Genomic DNA, 20452 nt, shown 5'->3' with positions numbered 1-20452 from the left:
AATATTATATGGAGGTACCTTCCAGCCCTCTGATACTGGCTTAGAGTTCACTCCACAAATCAGATTTATTCCCTCCCTGGTGAATGCCCAGCAGCACAACAGACACCTGAGTAAGGGAATTTATGGGATTCTCTTCCAAGAGAGAAGAATGAGGGATTCATTGATGGGGAGGAAAGGAGATTTAATCATCAGCACAGGAATGAGGAGGCACTGACTGATCTGATCTATATATATTTAATACAGGGTTTTGTTTGCACTTTCTCATCTCTCCCACTCTCGCAGCTCCAGTAAAGCAGTCCCAGGCATGTCCTGCAATCTTGTATAGGAAAAGTAAATGTATATTGTTGGGCCCATGTAAGTGATAGGCTTGTACTGTAGTTTCTTCTGATCAACACCGGGTCTTATGAGTAAATGACAAGAAGGAAAGCATATAAAAGATTTTATTGGCCGCCCGAGGGCACAGTTCTGCGGGTATAAAACATTTCTCACAGGCAGTTACATCACAAAAATCTGTTACTTTCACAACACACAATAAAAAAGCCAGAGCAGTGGAGCTGCCATACAGCAGGAGCGAGCACACGGGTCCATCTCGCTGCTGTACCCCAGCAGTTACAGGGTTAATGGGACACTTGATCATTAGTAGGTGAAAGGCAATTACCACACGGATCCCAACCACACAGACTTGTTTATTTGGAACCTCGGCCAATAAGATTCAACCATATTCAGAGCTATCTGCTCCCTGGGGGCGGCCCCTGCACTGCGACCACATCTCCTCGGGAATCATGCACAGCACCAAACTGGCCAATGGAGTGCAGAGACTTGGCCCCGGCATGAATATGTTTGACCCCCACTAGGAATTCTGGGATCAAACATGGAGCTGCACAAGCTGAACTCAACTCCAACAAATCACCTGACAGCTGGAGGGCCCCTCAGGAACAAACAGGAAATCTGCTGCTTATGTGTGACAATAAGAGCTGGGCGTTTCCTCTGATTGGCCGGTCATTGGCAAGAAGAAAATTTAGAAATTTCCTATAAATAATCTTCTGACTAATCAGCCACGTTTGCATATTTCCACCCTGGCTCATAACGAGGTGCCAGGCAAGTGGAAAACACTGTTCCTCCAAGATCCTCACGTTCATTGCTCAATGGAGAGCTCTTGTGATCACCCACAAAAGGAACTGACACCCTATTTGTTAACCCCTCCCCCTACAATTCCTCGTTCTAATGTGCTGCTACAGTATATGTTTTCTTATTTCTTCCAGATGTTTGTCAGTGTTATTGGCTCCTCCTGGGCGTGGCCAAGATGCGATGATACAAGTGAGTGTTAAAATAGCAGTGTAGTTGGGATGAAAAACCTGTAAATAAGAATCAGTGACTTGCTAAGATATCATATACATTGTAACAGTTATTAGAGGACCTGAGTATAAGGACAGCCCCTGAGGAACCCCCCCGAGTGACGTAATCCTGAGTGGTTGCTCTAACTGGAAGCTTTAACAATAAAACCATTAGATATCCCAGGACCCAACTTCCAGGGGAAACTTACAGCCAGAATTAGGCATTTTTAAATAAAATGTAATATTCGGGAAATTGGCCCCTGGGGGTTACATCGATTTTTAGAAATAAAAGTGGCAATATACACCTGTGCTCAACATGTGGGAAATAGCATTTTTGTTTGTTATGCATTATTTTGTAGTCGTTAGAGCTAAATAGTAATTAAAGGGATCCTGTCATCAAAAAACATGTTTTTTTCAAAACACATCAGTTAATAGTGCTACTCCAGCAGAATTCTGCACTGAAATCCATTTCTCAAAAGAGCAAACAGATTTTTTTATATTTAATTTTGAAATCTGACATGGGGCTAGACATTTTGTCAATTTCCCAGCTGCCCCTGGTCATGTGACTTGTGCCTGCACTTTAGGAGAGAAATGCTTTCTGGCAGGCTGCTGTTTTTCCTTCTCAATGTAACTGAATGTGTCTCAGTGAGACATGGGTTTTTTACTATTGAGTGTTGTTCTTAGATCTACCAGGCAGTTGTGTTAGGGAGCTGCTATCTGGTTACCTTCCCTGGCTGCTGGGGGGGGAAAGGGAGGGGGGTGATATCACTCCAACTTGCAGTACAGCAGTAAAGAGTGATTGAAGTTTATCAGAGCACAAGTCACATGACTTGGGGCAGCTGGGAAATTGACAATATGTCTAGCCCCATGTCAGATTTCAAAATTGAATATAAAAAAATCTGTTTGCTTTTTTGAGAAATGGGTTTCAGTGCAGAATTCTGCTGCAGCAACACTATTAACTGATTCATTTTAAAGAACTCATTTTAAAGAACTCATTTTACACTTACTCCAGCCTCCAAGGTTCTTTAGAGCAGTTGTAGGAAGAAGCTGTTTGAACTTCCATTCACAATGAAACCCGCTGTACAAGAAACTCCTCCTAATCTGTAAAGGTGGCCGTACACTATTCGATTTACTTTATATGCCCACTAACGGCAGGGAGACAATGGGTTAATCTGAATGTTTGGCCCTAGGGCGGAACCAGTGGCGTAACTAGATATTGCTGGGCCCCACAGCAAATTAATTTTAGGGCCCCCAACATATCCAGTGTTTGTCCTGTTTTACCAATATATGTTCAAATTGCTCATCAATGAGAGCCTCATGGGGCCCCCTGTACCTCCTGGGCCCCCCTGCAGCCGCAGGGTCTGCTTCCTCTGTAGTTACGCCCCTGGGCGGAACAATCAGATGATAATGAAGCAAATGGGCACAAAGGATCGTAGGACTGTATCAACTAGCTGATACGGTCCTAGATCAAAAAAAAAAAATCAAATATCTTGATTTTTGGCCTGTTATCGATCGGAGGGACCCGTCGGAAGCCCCCACACATGGGCAGATAAACTGCCGAATTGGTCTAAAGGACCGATAGCAGCTTTAATCTGCCTGTGTATGGCCACCTTAAGTCCAAGACACAAGTATCTGATGGATTTGGGGGTGGTATTAAGGCAGACAGTAAAACAATTATCAGACATGGCACATTACCATTTTAAACTCTAGTTATTAGGTCCATGCTGAACACAGGTGTAGTTCCCCTTTAACCATTTTTCCTGTTATGTCTGTAAACAGTGGCCATAATTCTTTAGAATTAACAAAATCCACAGAGATCAATAGGAAGCCATCCATATTCCCCTTCCAATCACCTGGATAAGGCCATACTGTTTTATATAAACAACTGTTACAAATAATGACTTTGGGGTGCAGTACCAAGATATAGAAGCCATACGTGGGGTATTAACCCAACATCAGTACAGGGCTGACTGCCCTAGAACTTGAATTCATGTGGTGGAGAAAACCAACAGTTGAGGCACTTTCTTCATGGCTGTGGTACAAAGAATATCCCAGTATATCACCAGAATGTAGGAGTCCCACCAAAGGAGAAGCTGATACGGTAGCTGCACAAAGGAACAAATGCACTTGGCTGAGTGAGGTCAATAAGGATGAAGTAAAGCGTGAGACAGAAGATCTGAAACCATCAGTAGATCCAGCACACCACAGCAAACCCATGGCATACGGTGGAGGAACCCAATAGCTGAGACATTTTCTCAATGGCTTTTGAGTAAAAACCATTATAAATAGAATCTCAGTATATCACCAGATTATAGAAGTCCCACCATCGGAGACCCTGATTTGGTAGCTGCATTGAAGAGGACATGCATTTCATCGCTTGGGCATCTGCATTTGGGTGATTAAGGTCGCGAAGGATGAAGTACAGAGTTGGTCCAGAGATAGAAGACCTCAAACCATCAGTAGATCCACCGGGGGAAAGCCACGGCAGTGTTATTAATGAAATAGTGGAGGTAAGCATTGGAGGTGTGGAACCTCAAGAGAAAGGAGAAGGAACTAGAAGATGCCAGAATGATCTCAGCACTGAGAGCAGAGGGAATGAAACTTCCGCTCACAAAATGAAGCAGCTCTTTTTGTCCTTGATGGGAGTCGGGTTGAGAACAGCTCGCACAGCATCCGCAAACACTTCCTTGATGCCATCTTGATTCAGCGCCGAGCACTCCATATACTTTACTGCATGGATCTGCTTGGCCAGATTTCCACCCTGATGGTTAGTGATGGGCATTTGGTTCTGCTCTTTCAGCTTCTTTATGACATCTGCGTTGTTCCTAAGATCCTTCTTGGTGCCCACCAAGAGAATGGGCACGTTGGGACAATGGTGACCCACCTCAGGGTACCACTTGTGCTTTACATTCTCATAGGAGGTTGGGCTGGCGATGGAAAAGCAAATGATGAAGACGTTGGTCTGTGGGTAAGAAAGTGTACGCAGTCTGTCATACTCTTCCTGGCCAGCAGTGTCCCACAGGTTCAAGCTAACTGTCCTCCCGTCAACTGCCGTCTGGGCGCTGTAGTTATCAAACACTGTGGGGATGTATTCCTTAGGGAAGGCGTTGGTTGTGAAGCAGATGAGTAAACAGGTCTTTCCCACTGCTCCGTCGCCCACCACCACACACTTAATGCTCTGCATACTGTCCTACCGGGAGTCAGCAGCCTGCAAACAATAACACGTCTATTAGAAACAATGAAATGACCAATAGCCTTCGCTGCACTTTTATTCCCTGCCCCCATTGGCAGATGCCATAGATATCTCTATAAATACAAACACCCTGTAGTGGAGTGATGGGAAACAGAATGCTGACATTTGCACCTCAGTATCGTTACCCGCCAGCACCAGTTTCTTGCATCACAGTGACTTTCCCCAAGTGCAGTGTCAGTAACACTGAAGAAATCCAACTGTTTTCTCCTTCCCGCCAGCCGCAAATAGGGAAGTTTCATGAGACCTTGCAGGCTCTATCCTTCCTCATTTTAGTAAAGTATCGTCACTCTGTCGATGAGTATCACTCATGTATTATAAGGGATAATGTACCCCCTACTGTAAATGATAAGGATATTAGAAGTCACTGAGGGGTTGTTCTGGGACCATATAAAGGCACAAGGCTGCAGGCTGAGTTATACAGGGAACTCTGAGTATCACTCATGTATTATAAGGGATAATGTACCCCCTACTGTAAATGATAAGGATATCAGAAGTCACTGAGGGGTTGTTCTGTGACCATATAAAGACACAAGGCTGCAGGCTGAGTTATACAGGGAACTCTGTGTATCACTCATGTATTATAAGGTATAATGTACCCCCTACTGTAAATGATAAGGATATTAGACGTCACTGAGGGGCTATTCTGTGACCATATAAAGGCACAAGGCTGCAGGCTGAGTTATACAGGGAACTCTGAGTATCACTCATGTATTATAAGGGATAATGTACCCCCTACTGTAAATGATAAGGATATTAGAAGTCACTGAGGGGTTGTTCTGTGACCATATAAAGGCACAAGGCTGCAGGCTGAGTTATACAGGGAACTCTGAGTATCACTCATGTATTATAAGGGATAATGTACCCCCTACTGTAAATGATAAGGATATTAGAAGTCACTGAGGGGCTATTCTGTGACCATATAAAGGCACAAGGCTGCAGGCTGAGTTATACAGGGAACTCTGAGTATCACTCATGTATTATAAGGGATAATGTACCCCCTACTGTAAATGATAAGGATATTAGAAGTCACTGAGGGGTTGTTCTGTGACCATATAAAGGCACAAGGCTGCAGGCTGAGTTATACAGGGAACTCTGAGTATCACTCATGTATTATAATGGATAATGTACCCCTACTGTAAATGATAAGGATATTAGAAGTCACTGAGGGGTTGTTCTGTGACCATATAAAGACACAAGGCTGCAGGCTTTTACAAAATTAAATGAATGTTCTTCCTTTCATAGTGTAGTACTAATGAGTAGCTCGTGGAAGTGCACACTTTTTGTATATCTAGTGCAGTATATGTATTTTCTCAGCAAGAGCAGAGGAACCAAATAAAGAAGTAGCAGCCCCCAGAGCTGGGGAGTCTATTTTTACACAGACTACAAGGTTCAGGAAACAGCTGAGTGCTTCCTCCCGCTAAAGGCTGAGTACGAAAGGCCATTAAGCAACAAAAAACAGTACAGAATTATTTTTTTTAATTCCTGTCATTCTTGGCTACTTGTGGGGAGCCGCCCTTCCTGCTTTGGCCAAGAACAAGTTAAAGATCATGAGTGACAGGCAGAACGCCCTATCAGCTGTCAGAAGCACTGGAACGTTGCTAGAGATGTTCTAGTATGAGGCACCACTCATTTCCCAGCATGCCTTGAGCTATTACAAAATAAAGAGGTCTTCGGAGCCAGTGAGTAAATTGGTGGGTGCCATACACATTCTCTGGGGGGCCACATCAGGCACATAGGCCCCTGCTGCACTGCCCTGATCTAAGCACCACAAAAGTAACAATACAGATATTCAAGAGAACTGCAAAATGAATACAGGAGTAAGCAGTTCAGAGAACGGAAAGGGTGGGATGTAAGCAGTTCAGAGAACAGAAAGGGTGAGATGTAAGCAGTTTAGAGAACAGATGGGGTGAGATGTAAGCAGTTCAGAGAACAGAAAGGGTGAGATGTAAGCAGTTTAGAGAACAGATGGGGTGAGATGTAAGCAGTTCAGAGAACAGATAGGGTGAGATGTAAGCAGTTTAGAGAACAGATGGGGTGAGATGTAAGCAGTTCAGAGAACAGAAAGGGTGAGATGTAAGCAGTTCAGAGAACAGAAAGGGTGAGATGTAAGCAGTTCAGAGAACAGAAAGGGTGAGATGTAAGCAGTTCAGAGAACAGAAAGGGTGAGATGTAAGCAGTTTAGACAACAGATGGGGTGAGATGTAAGCAGTTCAGAGAACAGATAGGGTGAGATGTAAGCAGTTCAGAGAACAGAAATGGTGAGATGTAAGCAGTTCAGAGAACAGAAATGGTGAGATGTAAGCAGTTCAGAGAACAGAAAGGGTGAGACATAAGCAGTTCAGAGAAGAGAGAGAGGGTGAGATGTAAGCAGTTCAGAGAACAGAAAGGGTGAGATGTAAGCAGTTCAGAGAACAGATAGGGTGAGATGTAAGCAGTTCAGAGAACAGAAATGGTGAGATGTAAGCAGTTTAGAGAACAGAAATGATGAGATGTAAGCAGTTCAGAGAACAGATAGGGTGAGATGTAAGCAGTTCAGAGAACAGAAAGGGTGAGATGTAAGCAGTTTATAGAACAGAAATGGTGAGATGTAAGCAGTTCAGAGAAGAGAGAGGGTGAGATGTAAGCAGTTCAGAGAACAGAAAGGGTGAGATGTAAGCATTTCAGAGAAGAGAGAGGGTGAGATGTAAGCAGTTTAGAGAACAGAAAAGGTTAGATGTAAGCAGTTCAGAGAACAGAAAGGGTGAGATGTAAGAAGTTCAGAGAAGAGAGAGGGTGAGATGTAAGCAGTTCAGAGAACAGATAAGGTGAGATGTAAGCAGTTCAGAGAAGAGAGAGGATGAGATGTAAGCAGTTCAGAGAAGAGAGAGGGTGAGATGTAAGCAGTTCAGAGAACAGAAAGGGTGAGATGTAAGCAGTTCAGAGAAGAGAGAGGGTGAGATGTAAGCAGTTGAGAGAAGAGAGAGGGTGAGATGTAAGCAGTTCGGAGAACAGAAAGGGTGAGATGTAAGCAGTTCAGAAAAGAGAAAGGGTGAGATGTAAGCAGTTCAGAGAAGAAGTGAGATGTAAGCAATTGAGAGAACAGAAAGGTTGATGTTGGTGAGGGGAATAGGCTGAATGTGTAAATGACTGGCACGGTGTGTATGAAATGAGTCAGCACTAGGGCGGCTTGTTTGTTACACACAAAACATGACATGATGGAAACCCCCGGGGTGGTTGGCTCTGTGTGTGTGTGAGGGGGTATCATGATGCACAAGTGTATATATACAATGACATGATTGTGCTCCATGCAGTGGGCTCAGGTCTGTAAGTGGAAATGCACAGGACACAGTTGCCTTATCTGCCAGTCTAAAGCTCTTGGCACAGACTCGTCTTCTGCTGCTTCACACTCTGCACCCAAATATATACATGTCACACGCCTGTTTGTGGCACCATTAGAATCATCAGCATTAAAGGACCATTTCACCTTCACCGTCCTTGTCATTTTCACTTATTACAGATTTACTGTAACAGTTACAGTTTGATACATTAAAGGGGTTGTTCACCTTTAAATTAACTGTTAGTATGATGTAGAGAGTGATATTCTGAGACAATTTGCAATTGGTTTTCATTTTTTATAATTTGTGGTTTTTGAGTTATTTAGTTTTTTATTCAGCAGCTCTCCAGTTTGCAATCTGGTTGCTAGGTCCCAAATTCCCCTAGCAACCATGCATTGATTTGAATAACAATACATTTGTACCCTTACAGAGCATTTGTTTTTTAAATGGGGTCAGTGACCCCCATTTCAAAGCTGGAAAGAGCCAGAAGAAGGCAAATGCTTCAAAAACTTTAACAAATGAAGACCAATAGAAACGTTGCTTAGAATTAGCCATTCTATAAGATACTAAAATGTAAGTGAACGGTGAATTGCAGAAACAATTATATGAGTTGTATGTGACAGTGGAGACGGAAGGTGGGGCTGCTGGGAAATGTAACGACTTATGTATCAAACTGTCACATTGAGGAAGTTACATTTCTGACTCTCCTACTGGGAAACAAATTCATTTTTAACACTTACATTTTAGGGAAGGGGTAAAAGATAGAAAATAGAAAACAGTACTTGTTTTGAGGTTTTTTGTTTTTTTTAACGAAAATTATTCGTTTTGCGATGAAGTGTGAGTTTATTAAAGGGGTTAAAGTTTAGTATAGTATAGAATGGCCAATTCAAAGAAACTTTTCATTAATAATTTTTTAGAGTTTTTTAATTATTTGCCTTCTACCTCTTTCCAACTTTCAAATGGGGGTCACTGACCCCATCTAAAAAACAAATGCTCTGTAAGGCTACAAATGTATTGTAATTGCAACTTTTTATTACTCCTCTTTCTATTCAGGCCTCTCCTATTCATATTCCAGTCTCTTATTCAAATCAGTGCATGGTTGCCAGGGGAATCTGGACCCTAGCAACCAGATGGCTGAAATTGCAAGCTGGAGAGCTGCTGAATAAAAAGCTAAATAAGTCAAAAACCACAAATAATAAAAAACAATTGCAAATTGTTTTAGGATATCCCTCTCTACATCATACTAACAGTTAATTTAAAGGGGAACAAGCCCTTTATTGCCAGTCTTATGGTGGCATCTCAGGCGCCACTGCAACTCCCTGCCGCAATCTATGAGACTCTCTCCTTCCTTTTATATGTTCAGTGCCTGTTCTGTAGCTTTTTATTCGGCACCTCTCCAGTTTGCAATTTCAGCCATCTGGTTGCTAGGGCCCAAATTACCAAAGCAACCATGCACTGCTTTGAATAAGTGACTGGAATATGAATAGCAGAGGCCTGAATAGAAAGACGAGTAATAAAAAGCAGCAATAACTTTAAAATGTATAGCTTTACAGAGCATTTGTTTTTAGATGGGGTCAGTGACCCCTGTTTGAAAGTTGAGAAGAATCCAAAGAAAAAGGCAAATAAATAAAAAACTATAAATAAATAAATAAATAAGACCAATTGAAAAGTTGCTTAGAATTGGCCATTTTATAAAATACTAAAAGTTAATTTAAATGTGAAGCACCCCTTTAAGACTAAAGGGCCCCATATAAGCTGGTGAAGATTAAGTCGGCAGTTTACTGGGCAGTGTATGGGACCCTCTGATGGGCTTTCCTGAATCAGAAAGGGCTAAAAATCCTGTTGGATTCTCCCACCTGTATTCTTCGTGTTGTGATCTGATCGTTGGGCCCTAGGGCCTGATCAGCCTGATATCACCCCCCACAAGGTGAGAATATCGGGGAGAGATACATCATTAGGTGACATCTCTAAACGAGCGGATCTCTGTGTGTATGGCCTGTCTGACAGACAATATAAACAGCTGAATTCAATGACATTTACACACATCTAAAGGAGAACTAAAGCCTAACTAAAGAAGTAGCTAGAAATGTTGTACATGATGCTTTGTGCTTCTGTACCAGCCCAAGGCAACCACAGCCCTTTAGCAGTAAAGATCTGTGTCTCCAAAGATGCCCCAGTAGCTCCCCATCTTCTTTTCTGCTGATTTACTGCAAATGCTCTGTGCTGCTGTCACTTACTGAGCTTAGGGAGCCACTCACAATATACAGTACACATAGAATAGAAATGTCACAATATAAGGCTGATTAGTAATTAATACACATAATTACTACATGGCAGCACAGAAACCAGTGCAATTAGCATCAGAATTTAATAATCAGCAAACCTGTAGCATCAGCTTATATTACAGCCAGGGAAGCTCATTTTCTGCTGGATAATTAGTGACGAGCCCTAAGCTTAGCTTCTCAACAGCCAATCAGAGCCCACTGAGCATGTGAGTGTCACAGACACTTTCCAAGATGGTGACCCCCTGTGACAAGTTTGAAGTCCTGGATCATTGCTGCTATTGACAAGCTGAAACTTTAGCCTCGTGCAATAAGTTCACTATAGAAAATATGCACTTTTTAGCCATGTTCAATTTTAGGGTTTAATTCTCCTTTAAGCCCAGTGAGAACGAGGAATGAACAGATATTGGGAGTAGCTCAGAATTAGATTTTCATTCATTAGGCAAAAGAAATAAAACTCATGGGGTAGAGTTCCCCTTTAACAGGGAACTGCCCATTGCTGTAGGAACAGAAAGAACATATTTGTGAAACATCCGCCCATGGGAAACAGTTCTTACATCTGCATCCATTTAAAGGGTAACTAAAGTTCCGACCAAACATTCATGTATTTTATTCCTATTGGGATTCTCCGTCAGATCTACAGAGGCACATGGGGACACAAGGGGTCAGGGATAGAAAGATTCCATTAGTAGAAACACCGTGAGGGCTGTATAATCACATGGGATCTAAACCCAAATAAAGAATTGATGGCACTCCGCTTCCTTCTGCATTTTTGCAGTTTCTTCGATTTGTACACTTTTATTTTAGACTGCCAGCTCTATGTAGAATCAACTTGGACCTGTTATCCAGAATGCTCAGGACCTGGGGTTTTCCGGATAAGGGATCTTTCCATAATTTGGATCTTCATACTTTAAGTCTACTAGAAAATCATATAAACATTAAATAAACCCAATAGGCTGGTTTTGCCTCCAATAAGGATTAATTATATCTTAGTTGGGATCAAGTACAAGCGACTGTTTTATTATTACAGAGAAAGATGAAATCAGTTTTAAACATTTGGATTATTTGGATAAAATGGAGTCTATGGGAGACGGCCTTTCTGTAATTTGGAGATTTCTGGATAATGGGTTTCCGGATAACAGATTCCATACCTGTACTCGGGTAGAAGAACATGCAGCTAGGGTAGAATTAAGCTTTTATTCAGGGCTTTGTACCCTGGGGCAGATACCCCTGAGCAGGAGTCCTGCCGCTGCCTGTAATGCTACACTGCATTGATCTGTCCCATGTGAGAAGTTATTCACCATCTACTGACATGAACCAGCTGAGCGGTCACAGTCCAGACATAAAGCATTTCCCTGTTGTAATTCACAGCCTGTAGCACCATAAAGCAGTAAAGTGTGACAATCAGCATGGAAGCCAGTTGCAATGGGCAGGATCATCTCTCCCTCTTTATACTTTCCCTTTAGCTGCACTAACCATACCTAACCTTATAGGTGCCTGAGTACAATGGGACAGACACAGGTTTCACTAGTGGGGCCCAAGTGCTTTATCTGAGGCCTCGGTGTCTCGGATGTCTCTGAGAGGAGACAGCATACCTCCCAACTGTCCCGTTTTTAGAGGGACAGTCCCTCAATTTGCACTGGAATCAATCCGCAGTCCCTCATTTGTACTGAAAAGTCCAGTTTTTCTCTGCACTGAACAGGCAGAAAAAGAAACAACGTTTCTAACTTACCTGGCTTTTGGCAGAGAGCCTAGAACAGCCACAGTATCAGATAAGATACTTTGGTAACAATTTCGAGATAAGCAAATAAATCATTGTAACAATATAAGATAAGCAAGTCCCTTGGGAAAAGTTAGACTCACAGCTTAAAGGGCAATTCACTTTCATTAGCAAAACTGTAATAACTGGGGAAAAAAACACAGAAATGTGTTCAAACTTTCATAACCTGCCAAATTCTGTAAAATGAACATGGTTTTTAGGGGGTGTGGCCACAAAAACGGGCGTGGTCATAAAAATTGTTGAACTACATGTGGCAACTTTTTTGTCCCTCTTTTTATTTCCAAAATGTTGGGAGGTATGAGACATTCGGCACATAACGGGGGGCCGGGGTTTCTGCAGTCGTACAGAGGGGCTGAACAATGGAATTATTATATAAGAGAATGATCCCTCCAGCCCACGCTGTGCCCTCCTGCCCGTCTGCACTTCCTGCCCAGCTCAACACACGCAGCGCCCGCCTGTAAAATACACAAAAAAAGGCAGAGAGAACAAGGTGACAATCAGATTGCGTCTGTTTTTCTAGGGGAGGAAGTCGCTCTCTTGTTGTGGTTTCCTTTATGTAACACACAAAACAAACTGAGTCTCTTGTTTAAGCTGCTGGGTGCTCCGTGCCCCTTCTCATGCCTACTGGGACATGGGCACCCATAGGGCAACACAATCCAGCCAGAGAATGCACACAGTTACATACTATTATGCTGAGAAATAAAAGCAACCTTTCAGCTCTTGTTAGACTACAACTCCCAGCAGCCCATCATAAGCTCATTATGTGTCTGCTTGTGATTGGGTTTCACACAATATTCTGCATGTTCACTTGTGAGTTGAATCATTATTTATGGGACCAGTTACTTATGGATCTAATGTGGCAGCACCAGGCTGTACATGTAGAGAGACTGTATATAATGAGTGGCACAGCAAGAGTTAATAGAGAAGTCTGTGTTGGTAAAACAGGAACAAGCACATCAGCCACAATTTGGGAGCAGCATATAAATGTACAGATACCATCACACACAGACAGTAACATCCATGTACAGATACCATCACACGCAGACAGTAACATCCATGTACAGATACCATCACACGCAGACAGTAACATCCATGTACAGATACCATCACACACAGACAGTAACATCCATGTACAGATACCATCACACGCAGACAGTAACATCCATGTACAGATACCATCACACTCAGACAGTAACATCCATGTACAGATACCATCACACTCAGACAGTAACATCCATGTACAGATACTATTACACTCAGACAGTAACATCCATGTACAGATTCCATTACACTCAGACAGTAACATCCATGTACAGATTCCATTACACGCAGACAGTAACATCCATGTACAGATACTATTACACTCAGACAGTAACATCCATGTACAGATTCCATTACACGCAGACAGTAACATCCATGTACAGATTCCATTACACTGAGACAGTAACATCCATGTACAGATACTATTACACTCAGACAGTAACATCCATGTACAGATACCATCACACACAGACAGTAACATCCATGTACAGATTCCATTACACTCAGACAGTAACATCCATGTACAGATACTATTACACTCAGACAGTAACATCCATGTACAGATTCCATTACACGCAGACAGTAACATCCATGTACAGATTCCATTACACGCAGACAGTAACATCCATGTACAGATTCCATTACACTCAGACAGTAACATCCATGTACAGATTCCATTACACTGAGACAGTAACATCCATGTACAGATACTATTACACTCAGACAGTAACATCCATGTACAGATACTATTACACTCAGACAGTAACATCCATGTACAGATTCCATTACACGCAGACAGTAACATCCATGTACAGATTCCATTACATGCAGACAGTAACATCCATGTACAGATTCCATTACACTCAGACAGTAACATCCATGTACAGATTCCATTACACTGAGACAGTAACATCCATGTACAGATACTATTACACTCAGACAGTAACATCCATGTACAGATTCCATTACACTCAGACAGTAACATCCATGTACAGATACTATTACACTCAGACAGTAACATCCATGTACAGATACTATTACACTCAGACAGTAACATCCATGTACAGATTCCATCACACTCAGACAGTAACATCCATGTACAGATACCATCACACTCAGACAGTAACATCCATGTACAGATTCCATCACACTCAGACAGTAACATCCATGTACAGATACCATCACACTCAGACAGTAACATCCATGTACAGATTCCATTACACTCAGACAGTGTAGTTCTGCTACAACACACACATTAAACTTGGTAGTAATAAGAAGTTGGCCCTCATGCTGCTGTAACTGCCCCTACTCTTCTGGGAAGGTTCCAGTAGATGTTGGAACATTGTTGCTGGGAGTTGCTTCTATTCAATCACAAGAGCATCAGTGAGATTGACACTGATGTTGGGGATCAGGCTCCCAGTTGGGGTTTCAATTCATCCCACAGGGGTTCAGTTGAGTTGAGGTTAAGTTCTTCCCATCTCAGCAACCCCATTCTGTAGGGACCTGGCTCTATGCATGGGGTATTATTGTGCTGAAATGGGACACGGCCTTCCCCAAATTGTCCCACAAACTGGGAAACATGGAATTGTTGAGTTGAAATCAGGGCTGTGATTGGACCATTCATCTCCAGTGTTAATCTGCCTTGGGATCATTGTGCTGCTGCAAGGGATCCACTTTGCCCCAAGATTTTTTTAATAGCCTGTTACCTTGCAGGATGAATATTTTGTGGTTATTTTATTTTCCCATAATGACCGAACCCTGCTGATGAGAATCAGCCCCCCCCCCTCCATACCAAGAGTAGAACAATAACACGGATGGGAGGAAATCTGGTGTTTGTCAAATGTGTGAGAATCATCTGAAATGAGGGGAAAAGTTATGTGCTCAGATGAGACCAAAATAAAAAGATCAGAGCAATACGTGTGCCCACATCTCAAAAACACCAGAAATACAGAGAAGTATGGATGCTGGGGGGCTGCTTGTGATCAGAAGAAACTGGGCATCTGCTTACAATAGATGGATAATTCCAAATCCAAAACCCTAATCCCAGTCCATCTCAGAATCTGTGGCCCTATTTGAAAACTAACAAAAAATGGGCCCCAATTAGCGATGTAAAGAAGAAGCAGGGCGGACCGGCATTCAAACGGACCCACACTTTATAAAAAGTTAAAAAAAATGTATATTTGCATCTCCATCCGCCCTACGCGTTTCGCACCCACTTAGGGCACTTAGTCATGGGCTCTGACGTCAGCCACAGGATAGGAGCATTTATACAGAGAACAACCAATCACAACACTAATAAGAAAATTAGAGGAAAAAAAAAACAGCGACAATCCTTAAAGAGACGACGACTCTTATATGTCTCTAAGAGGCTAGATATCACAAAAAGAACAAAGAATTTTTAGAAAATGGTACAAAAATGTATAAGGTGTTTGGTAGAGTTATACAAAATCTATATCATAAAAAGAACAATATATGGGCATTCATGATATCATATCTGCTCCTGTAGTTCGACTCTGCTCCTTCTTTATATCCTTTGCTGTACTACTCCCTAAAGCTGGGGGTCTGGGGCTGGTGCAACCGGACCACACTATTTATTTGGTGAGTCATTTACAATTTATTCTGGAGCACTGTGTCTCCTCCATTATTGAAATCCCCATGGGTTTTACCGTTGGTCAGGAGTGTTCGGGCCGGGCATCTTTAAAAAATCTTCAGGTTGAGCACTCACTTCCGTTCTCCCAGCCCCAAATTCACAATTTATAGACTCGTGCCCGCCTTTTGTGACATCACCGTGTGGGGGGCGCAGGCCGGGTTAGGGTTGGGAGAGTACGGGGCTGGTGCAGGTCAAGGAAACCTCAACCCGGACATCACTAGCCCCAATCCCTCCTTAACAAACTGGTACCCACTAAAAAGGGGTTGTTCACCTTTGAGATAACTGTTAGTATGATGTAGAGAGGGATATTCTGAGACAATTTGCAATTGGTTTTCATTTTTTATTATTTGTGGCTTTTGAGTTATTTAGCTTTTTATTCAGCAGCTCTTCAATTTGCATTTTTAGCAATCTGGTAACTAGGGTACAAATTCTCCTAGCAACCATGCATTTATTTGAATAAGAGACTGGAATATGAATAGGAGAGGCCTGAATAGAAGCATCAGTAATTAAAAAGTAACAATAACAATACATTTGTAGCCTTACAGAGCATTTGTTTTTTTTTAGATGGGTCAGCGACGCCCATTTGAAAGCTGCAAAGAATCAGAAGAAAAAGACAAATAACTATAAAACTATAAAAAAATAAATTATGAAAACCAACTGAAAAGTTGCTTAGAATTGGCCGTTCTATAACGTAATAAAAGTTACCTTAAAGGTGAACCACCCAAAAAGGTAACCCCCAAAAAGTCGCAGCAGTGATGGCAGCCAAAGGTGGTTGTACCAAGTGCTGGGTCTGGGTGGCATAAATATTTATGCCACCAATTGTTGCCACCCTATGTGTATTGTACCCCGTGTGCTGCACATGCGTGTGGATTTATTGTATAGAAGCATTACGCACTGGTTTGGATACCACCAAACTGCTTCATTTTATTCAACCGCAGACAGTCTCTGTAGGGGATATAAACCTGGAAGCCATTCTATCATCATCATCATCATTTATTTATATAGCGCTGTCAAGATACGCAGTGCTTTTATTCTATCACATTGTCATACTAACAAGCCCAAGGCTAGGGCTGCACAGCATTTAATGTGGTTAGAGGGCACACACCCTGGCAGTATCCTATTGGTGTCCCTCAGATTAGTTGTATCAATGACCATTTGCCAAACTGACAGTTTCACTCTAATGTGCATCATTCACAAAGACTCCCGGACAGAAGTGCAATAGGACCTTAGTGCTCATTCAGAATTAATTCTGTCCAGGGTCTGACTACACTTTGCACCAGAATTTTGGCACAAAATGCAAAGTGCAGCATCCAAGGACACGAGCCAGTAAGTAACTGGTTCCTATTGTGGCTTGTGTCTATCACTGCACCCTAACTTGTGTATCTGAATGGCACTGCCCCTTGTGAATACAGCTCTGCCAAAAGCAGGAAGGGCTTTATTCATGGGGACAGCAGCAGGTCTCTGCATGCAGGGCAGGGTGTAGAGTCCTGCGCGTTTCCATTTTTTGGAACCCGTACCGACCTGTACCCGCAACCTGCAATCCGCAACCCGGACTCGCATTCTTACCCGCTTGGACCCGCTACACGGTCCGACCCATAAGTACCTTGTCATTGTAAACTGGAAGTGACATCATTAGAAGTAGCCATGGTCAGAAAAAAGGAGCAAAACCCGCAAAACTGCTGACCTGCATCTATACCCGCACCGGGAACTTCTACCCGCAACCAGCAGGGTGCTGCTGGTTTTTGCGAGCAACCCACGGGTACCCGACCCGCTGCAGGACTCTAGCAGGGTGCAACAATATGTCGGATTGTGCCTGCTTTGTGCACTTCACTCTCTCTCTGGCATGTCATTAAGTCTGCTGAGGGCCAATCAGAAAAGAGTAATATATAACAAGTAACATGGTGGTGAAATACACCCCAATTAATCTGCCTTTTCATCATGATCATGGTATGCCCTGCTGTGCCCAACCATGTCCCGAGGCGGAGTAAATGTGATTCCAAAAAGGCTGAAAGGTTGGCGAGGACTAATTTGGGTGAGATTTGCCAGAGTCAAGATATTCTTGGAACTATGGCCGACACACAGCAATGTTTCCTATATCTGTAGCCTTGCTATGAGTCAAGGGGCCCAGACTGAATGTTGGAGCTCAAAGCAGAGAGTAGACCACCCAGCAGGAGGCCAAGGAATAACAGGCGGGAAGAGCAGGAACAGTGTGGCAACATAGTAACAGTGGGGCCATTGGCCTAATACTATAATGATTTATATGACAGTTAACCAACCTGCAACTCCCAGCTAGAGGGGGGTATTCCCATTTACATGTAACTAACCCACAAAATCATTTAAAAAATTCAATTAGGAGACCCAAAATACTAACAAGTGGTCCTCCACTAGGGACATGGTTTAAGCTATCTCCAATATGGCTTCCTCCTTAATTATCTGCTGATGTCTCACGCACTGTCTCTCTCACTTCCTCACATAGCGCCAAAGCCCAGGGAGGGGAAGCAACAATCATGCAAGGGAGGGTTACTGAGCCTGCGGGCAATGCTTAAGGGAGACTCAAGGGAGACAGAAGGTGCCCTTGGACTTAACCCAGTCCTCGAGTCTCTGTAACTGCAATGATTGGTACGTTGCCCACTGGGCCAAAATGAAACATGTATGAAATATGGACCTTTTCATCTATTGCTCCTTCCCCACAGGCCTAAAGTCTCCATCTTGCCCTAATGTCACCACTTTGCTTTACTTTTGTCACCATCATGCCCCACTACTGCCATGTTGTTCTGTTGTCACCATCTTTCCACCCTCTCACCACTGTGACATTCCCCTTTTGTGATCCCCCCCTAAAACTTGGTCCCTTACACCCAATATAAATACACAGCCCATTCATTGTGTGCATGCTCACATATAGCAACAATTGAACACAGCAGCTTGCAATCTAATTGTCCCTACTGTACTAGATACCTGATTCAGTGTTTAAATGCATATGTCTCCGTTCTCTATGATATTGTTATATTTCCTTTATAAACCCGGCACAACTAAACCAAAACTTGAACTAAATCTCCCATCAGCCTCAGCCAGTTACTGTTGGGAGGGACAGTTCAATAACAGACAACAAAAAAGAGAGTCTGGCAATCAGAAAAGGAGCTTACAGTCTATATCAAGATGGCCGTGTCTCTCGAATTTGTGCTGCAAATAGAAAGCTGAGAGATGTAGTTTGCATTTGGTACAGAAGTTATTCTTGTAACACTGACTTCTAAATTGTTCCCTTAGCAGTGGAAAAAGGCCCACATTATGCGTTTCATCACTCTCGGTGACTTCTTCATCGGTTAAAAATCAATATAATGTCTCTAGAATATATATTAATAAAGGCAGAAATTCGCTCCGCTATCCCTGCAATAATTGAAAAAATAAACGATTATAGCTGGGAAAGCAGAGCAAATTTCTGCCTTTATTAGTATATATTCTAGAGGCATTATATTGATTTTTAACCCTTGAAGAAGCCAATGAGAGTGACAAAATGCATTGGGACTGGGATTTGAATCTTCTGAATGCTTTCCTTATTGATGGGAACTGAATCTTCCCACTGCACAACTACACGCTATTGTTGCCTGCAATCATTGTAAGTGCATTTTATCCATACTAAGGGGAGTGAGCCCTTCATGTTATTTTTACACTACCCCTGGTTTCACCATCCGGGTTTTCGAAGTGGCAGCATCCTAGGAGCTAATTGGACTAAATATTCTATTACGAATTGAATTTTGGGTATTTCTTTTATACAAAAGAAGAGAACTTTATTCCATATACACTATTTCTTTTAGAAACTGTGCTTAATCGCCCCCTGTATTTTTATATAAGGCCCACATTAGGCACCAGTGGAATTTAATTCTAAGAGTCTGTGGGTATAACATATGCCTCATAATTGCATGACAGGGGAAAGGGTGTAGGACAGTGTAATATACAAATGGCTTCCTCGCCCCATGCAGTTTCATTGGTGCAGAGCCCCGTTGGGATTAAATAGCCCCTTTCACTGCCGTGCTATGTAACATGACAGTTTTACCCCATGGGACCCAACCAAGTGCAAATACCCAGGGGGAGACTCTAGTTTGGGAGCAGTAGAAGCCTTGTGTGTGTTACTTACCGCTCATATCTCTGTGCTGGAGACCAGGGGTCCTACTGGAGCTCTCTCTGAGCCTGGAGGGTCTGTAGGAGGATAGAGTTACTAGGCAGCTGGGTGCTAGGGTGCTGGAGGGGTCCCGTGAATGGTCACATAGAAGGAGATGCTATGAGGATTGAGGCAGGAGCTGTTGTCTGGGTGGGACAGACTGGGGTCCCAGGGAGTCAGAAGAAGAGAAGTTGGCCGGTGGCTGCAGGGCTGGGTTTCTGGCTGGGAGAGTCTCACTAGAGCAGAAGGAAGTGAGAGAAGAGGAAGTTACAAGAAAGACCTTGTTTAACAGTCTCAGCCTTAGCTGCAAGCTCTCCCCCCACCCCAGGCTCTCCCCATATTAACCTCTGCGCAGTCACATCACATCTGGAGCACATTGGAAGCCCAGGGGTCAACCATAAGCCAAGACCCCCACATGTTTTTCTTTCTTATAACCCTTTCACTGCCTTGTTGCAGAGCCCCAGACTGGGCTGTACAGTGCTGAGTAATAGATCAGTGTTACGGGGAGAAAAGGAGGGAGAACTGAAATTAAACATGTCAGCTGTGTTCCTCTAGCCCTGGGACTTGATACAAAGAGTAATGTATATGCTGCAGAAGCTGGGGCTAATAACCTGGACTTGTGGGCACAGCAGTAGGAACATG

At 42.9% G+C, this 20452-nt stretch overlaps 1 protein-coding gene across 1 annotated transcript; it reads right to left on the bottom strand.

The window, feature by feature from the left end:
• Positions 1-424: 424 nt before the first annotated feature.
• On the bottom strand, positions 425-19871 carry rhog.L (ras homolog family member G L homeolog). The gene is given in 3 exon segments (NM_001086532.1): positions 425-1796; positions 2263-4542; positions 19787-19871. A coding segment is annotated over 1 exon segment (576 nt). The 5' UTR covers positions 4519-4542; positions 19787-19871; the 3' UTR covers positions 425-1796; positions 2263-3942.
• Positions 19872-20452: the final 581 nt, after the last annotated feature.

Source organism: Xenopus laevis, chromosome 2L (genome assembly GCF_017654675.1).
Source record: "Xenopus laevis strain J_2021 chromosome 2L, Xenopus_laevis_v10.1, whole genome shotgun sequence".
NCBI lineage: Eukaryota > Metazoa > Chordata > Amphibia > Anura > Pipidae > Xenopus > Xenopus laevis.
This window is presented reverse-complemented; position numbering and strand designations above follow the sequence as displayed.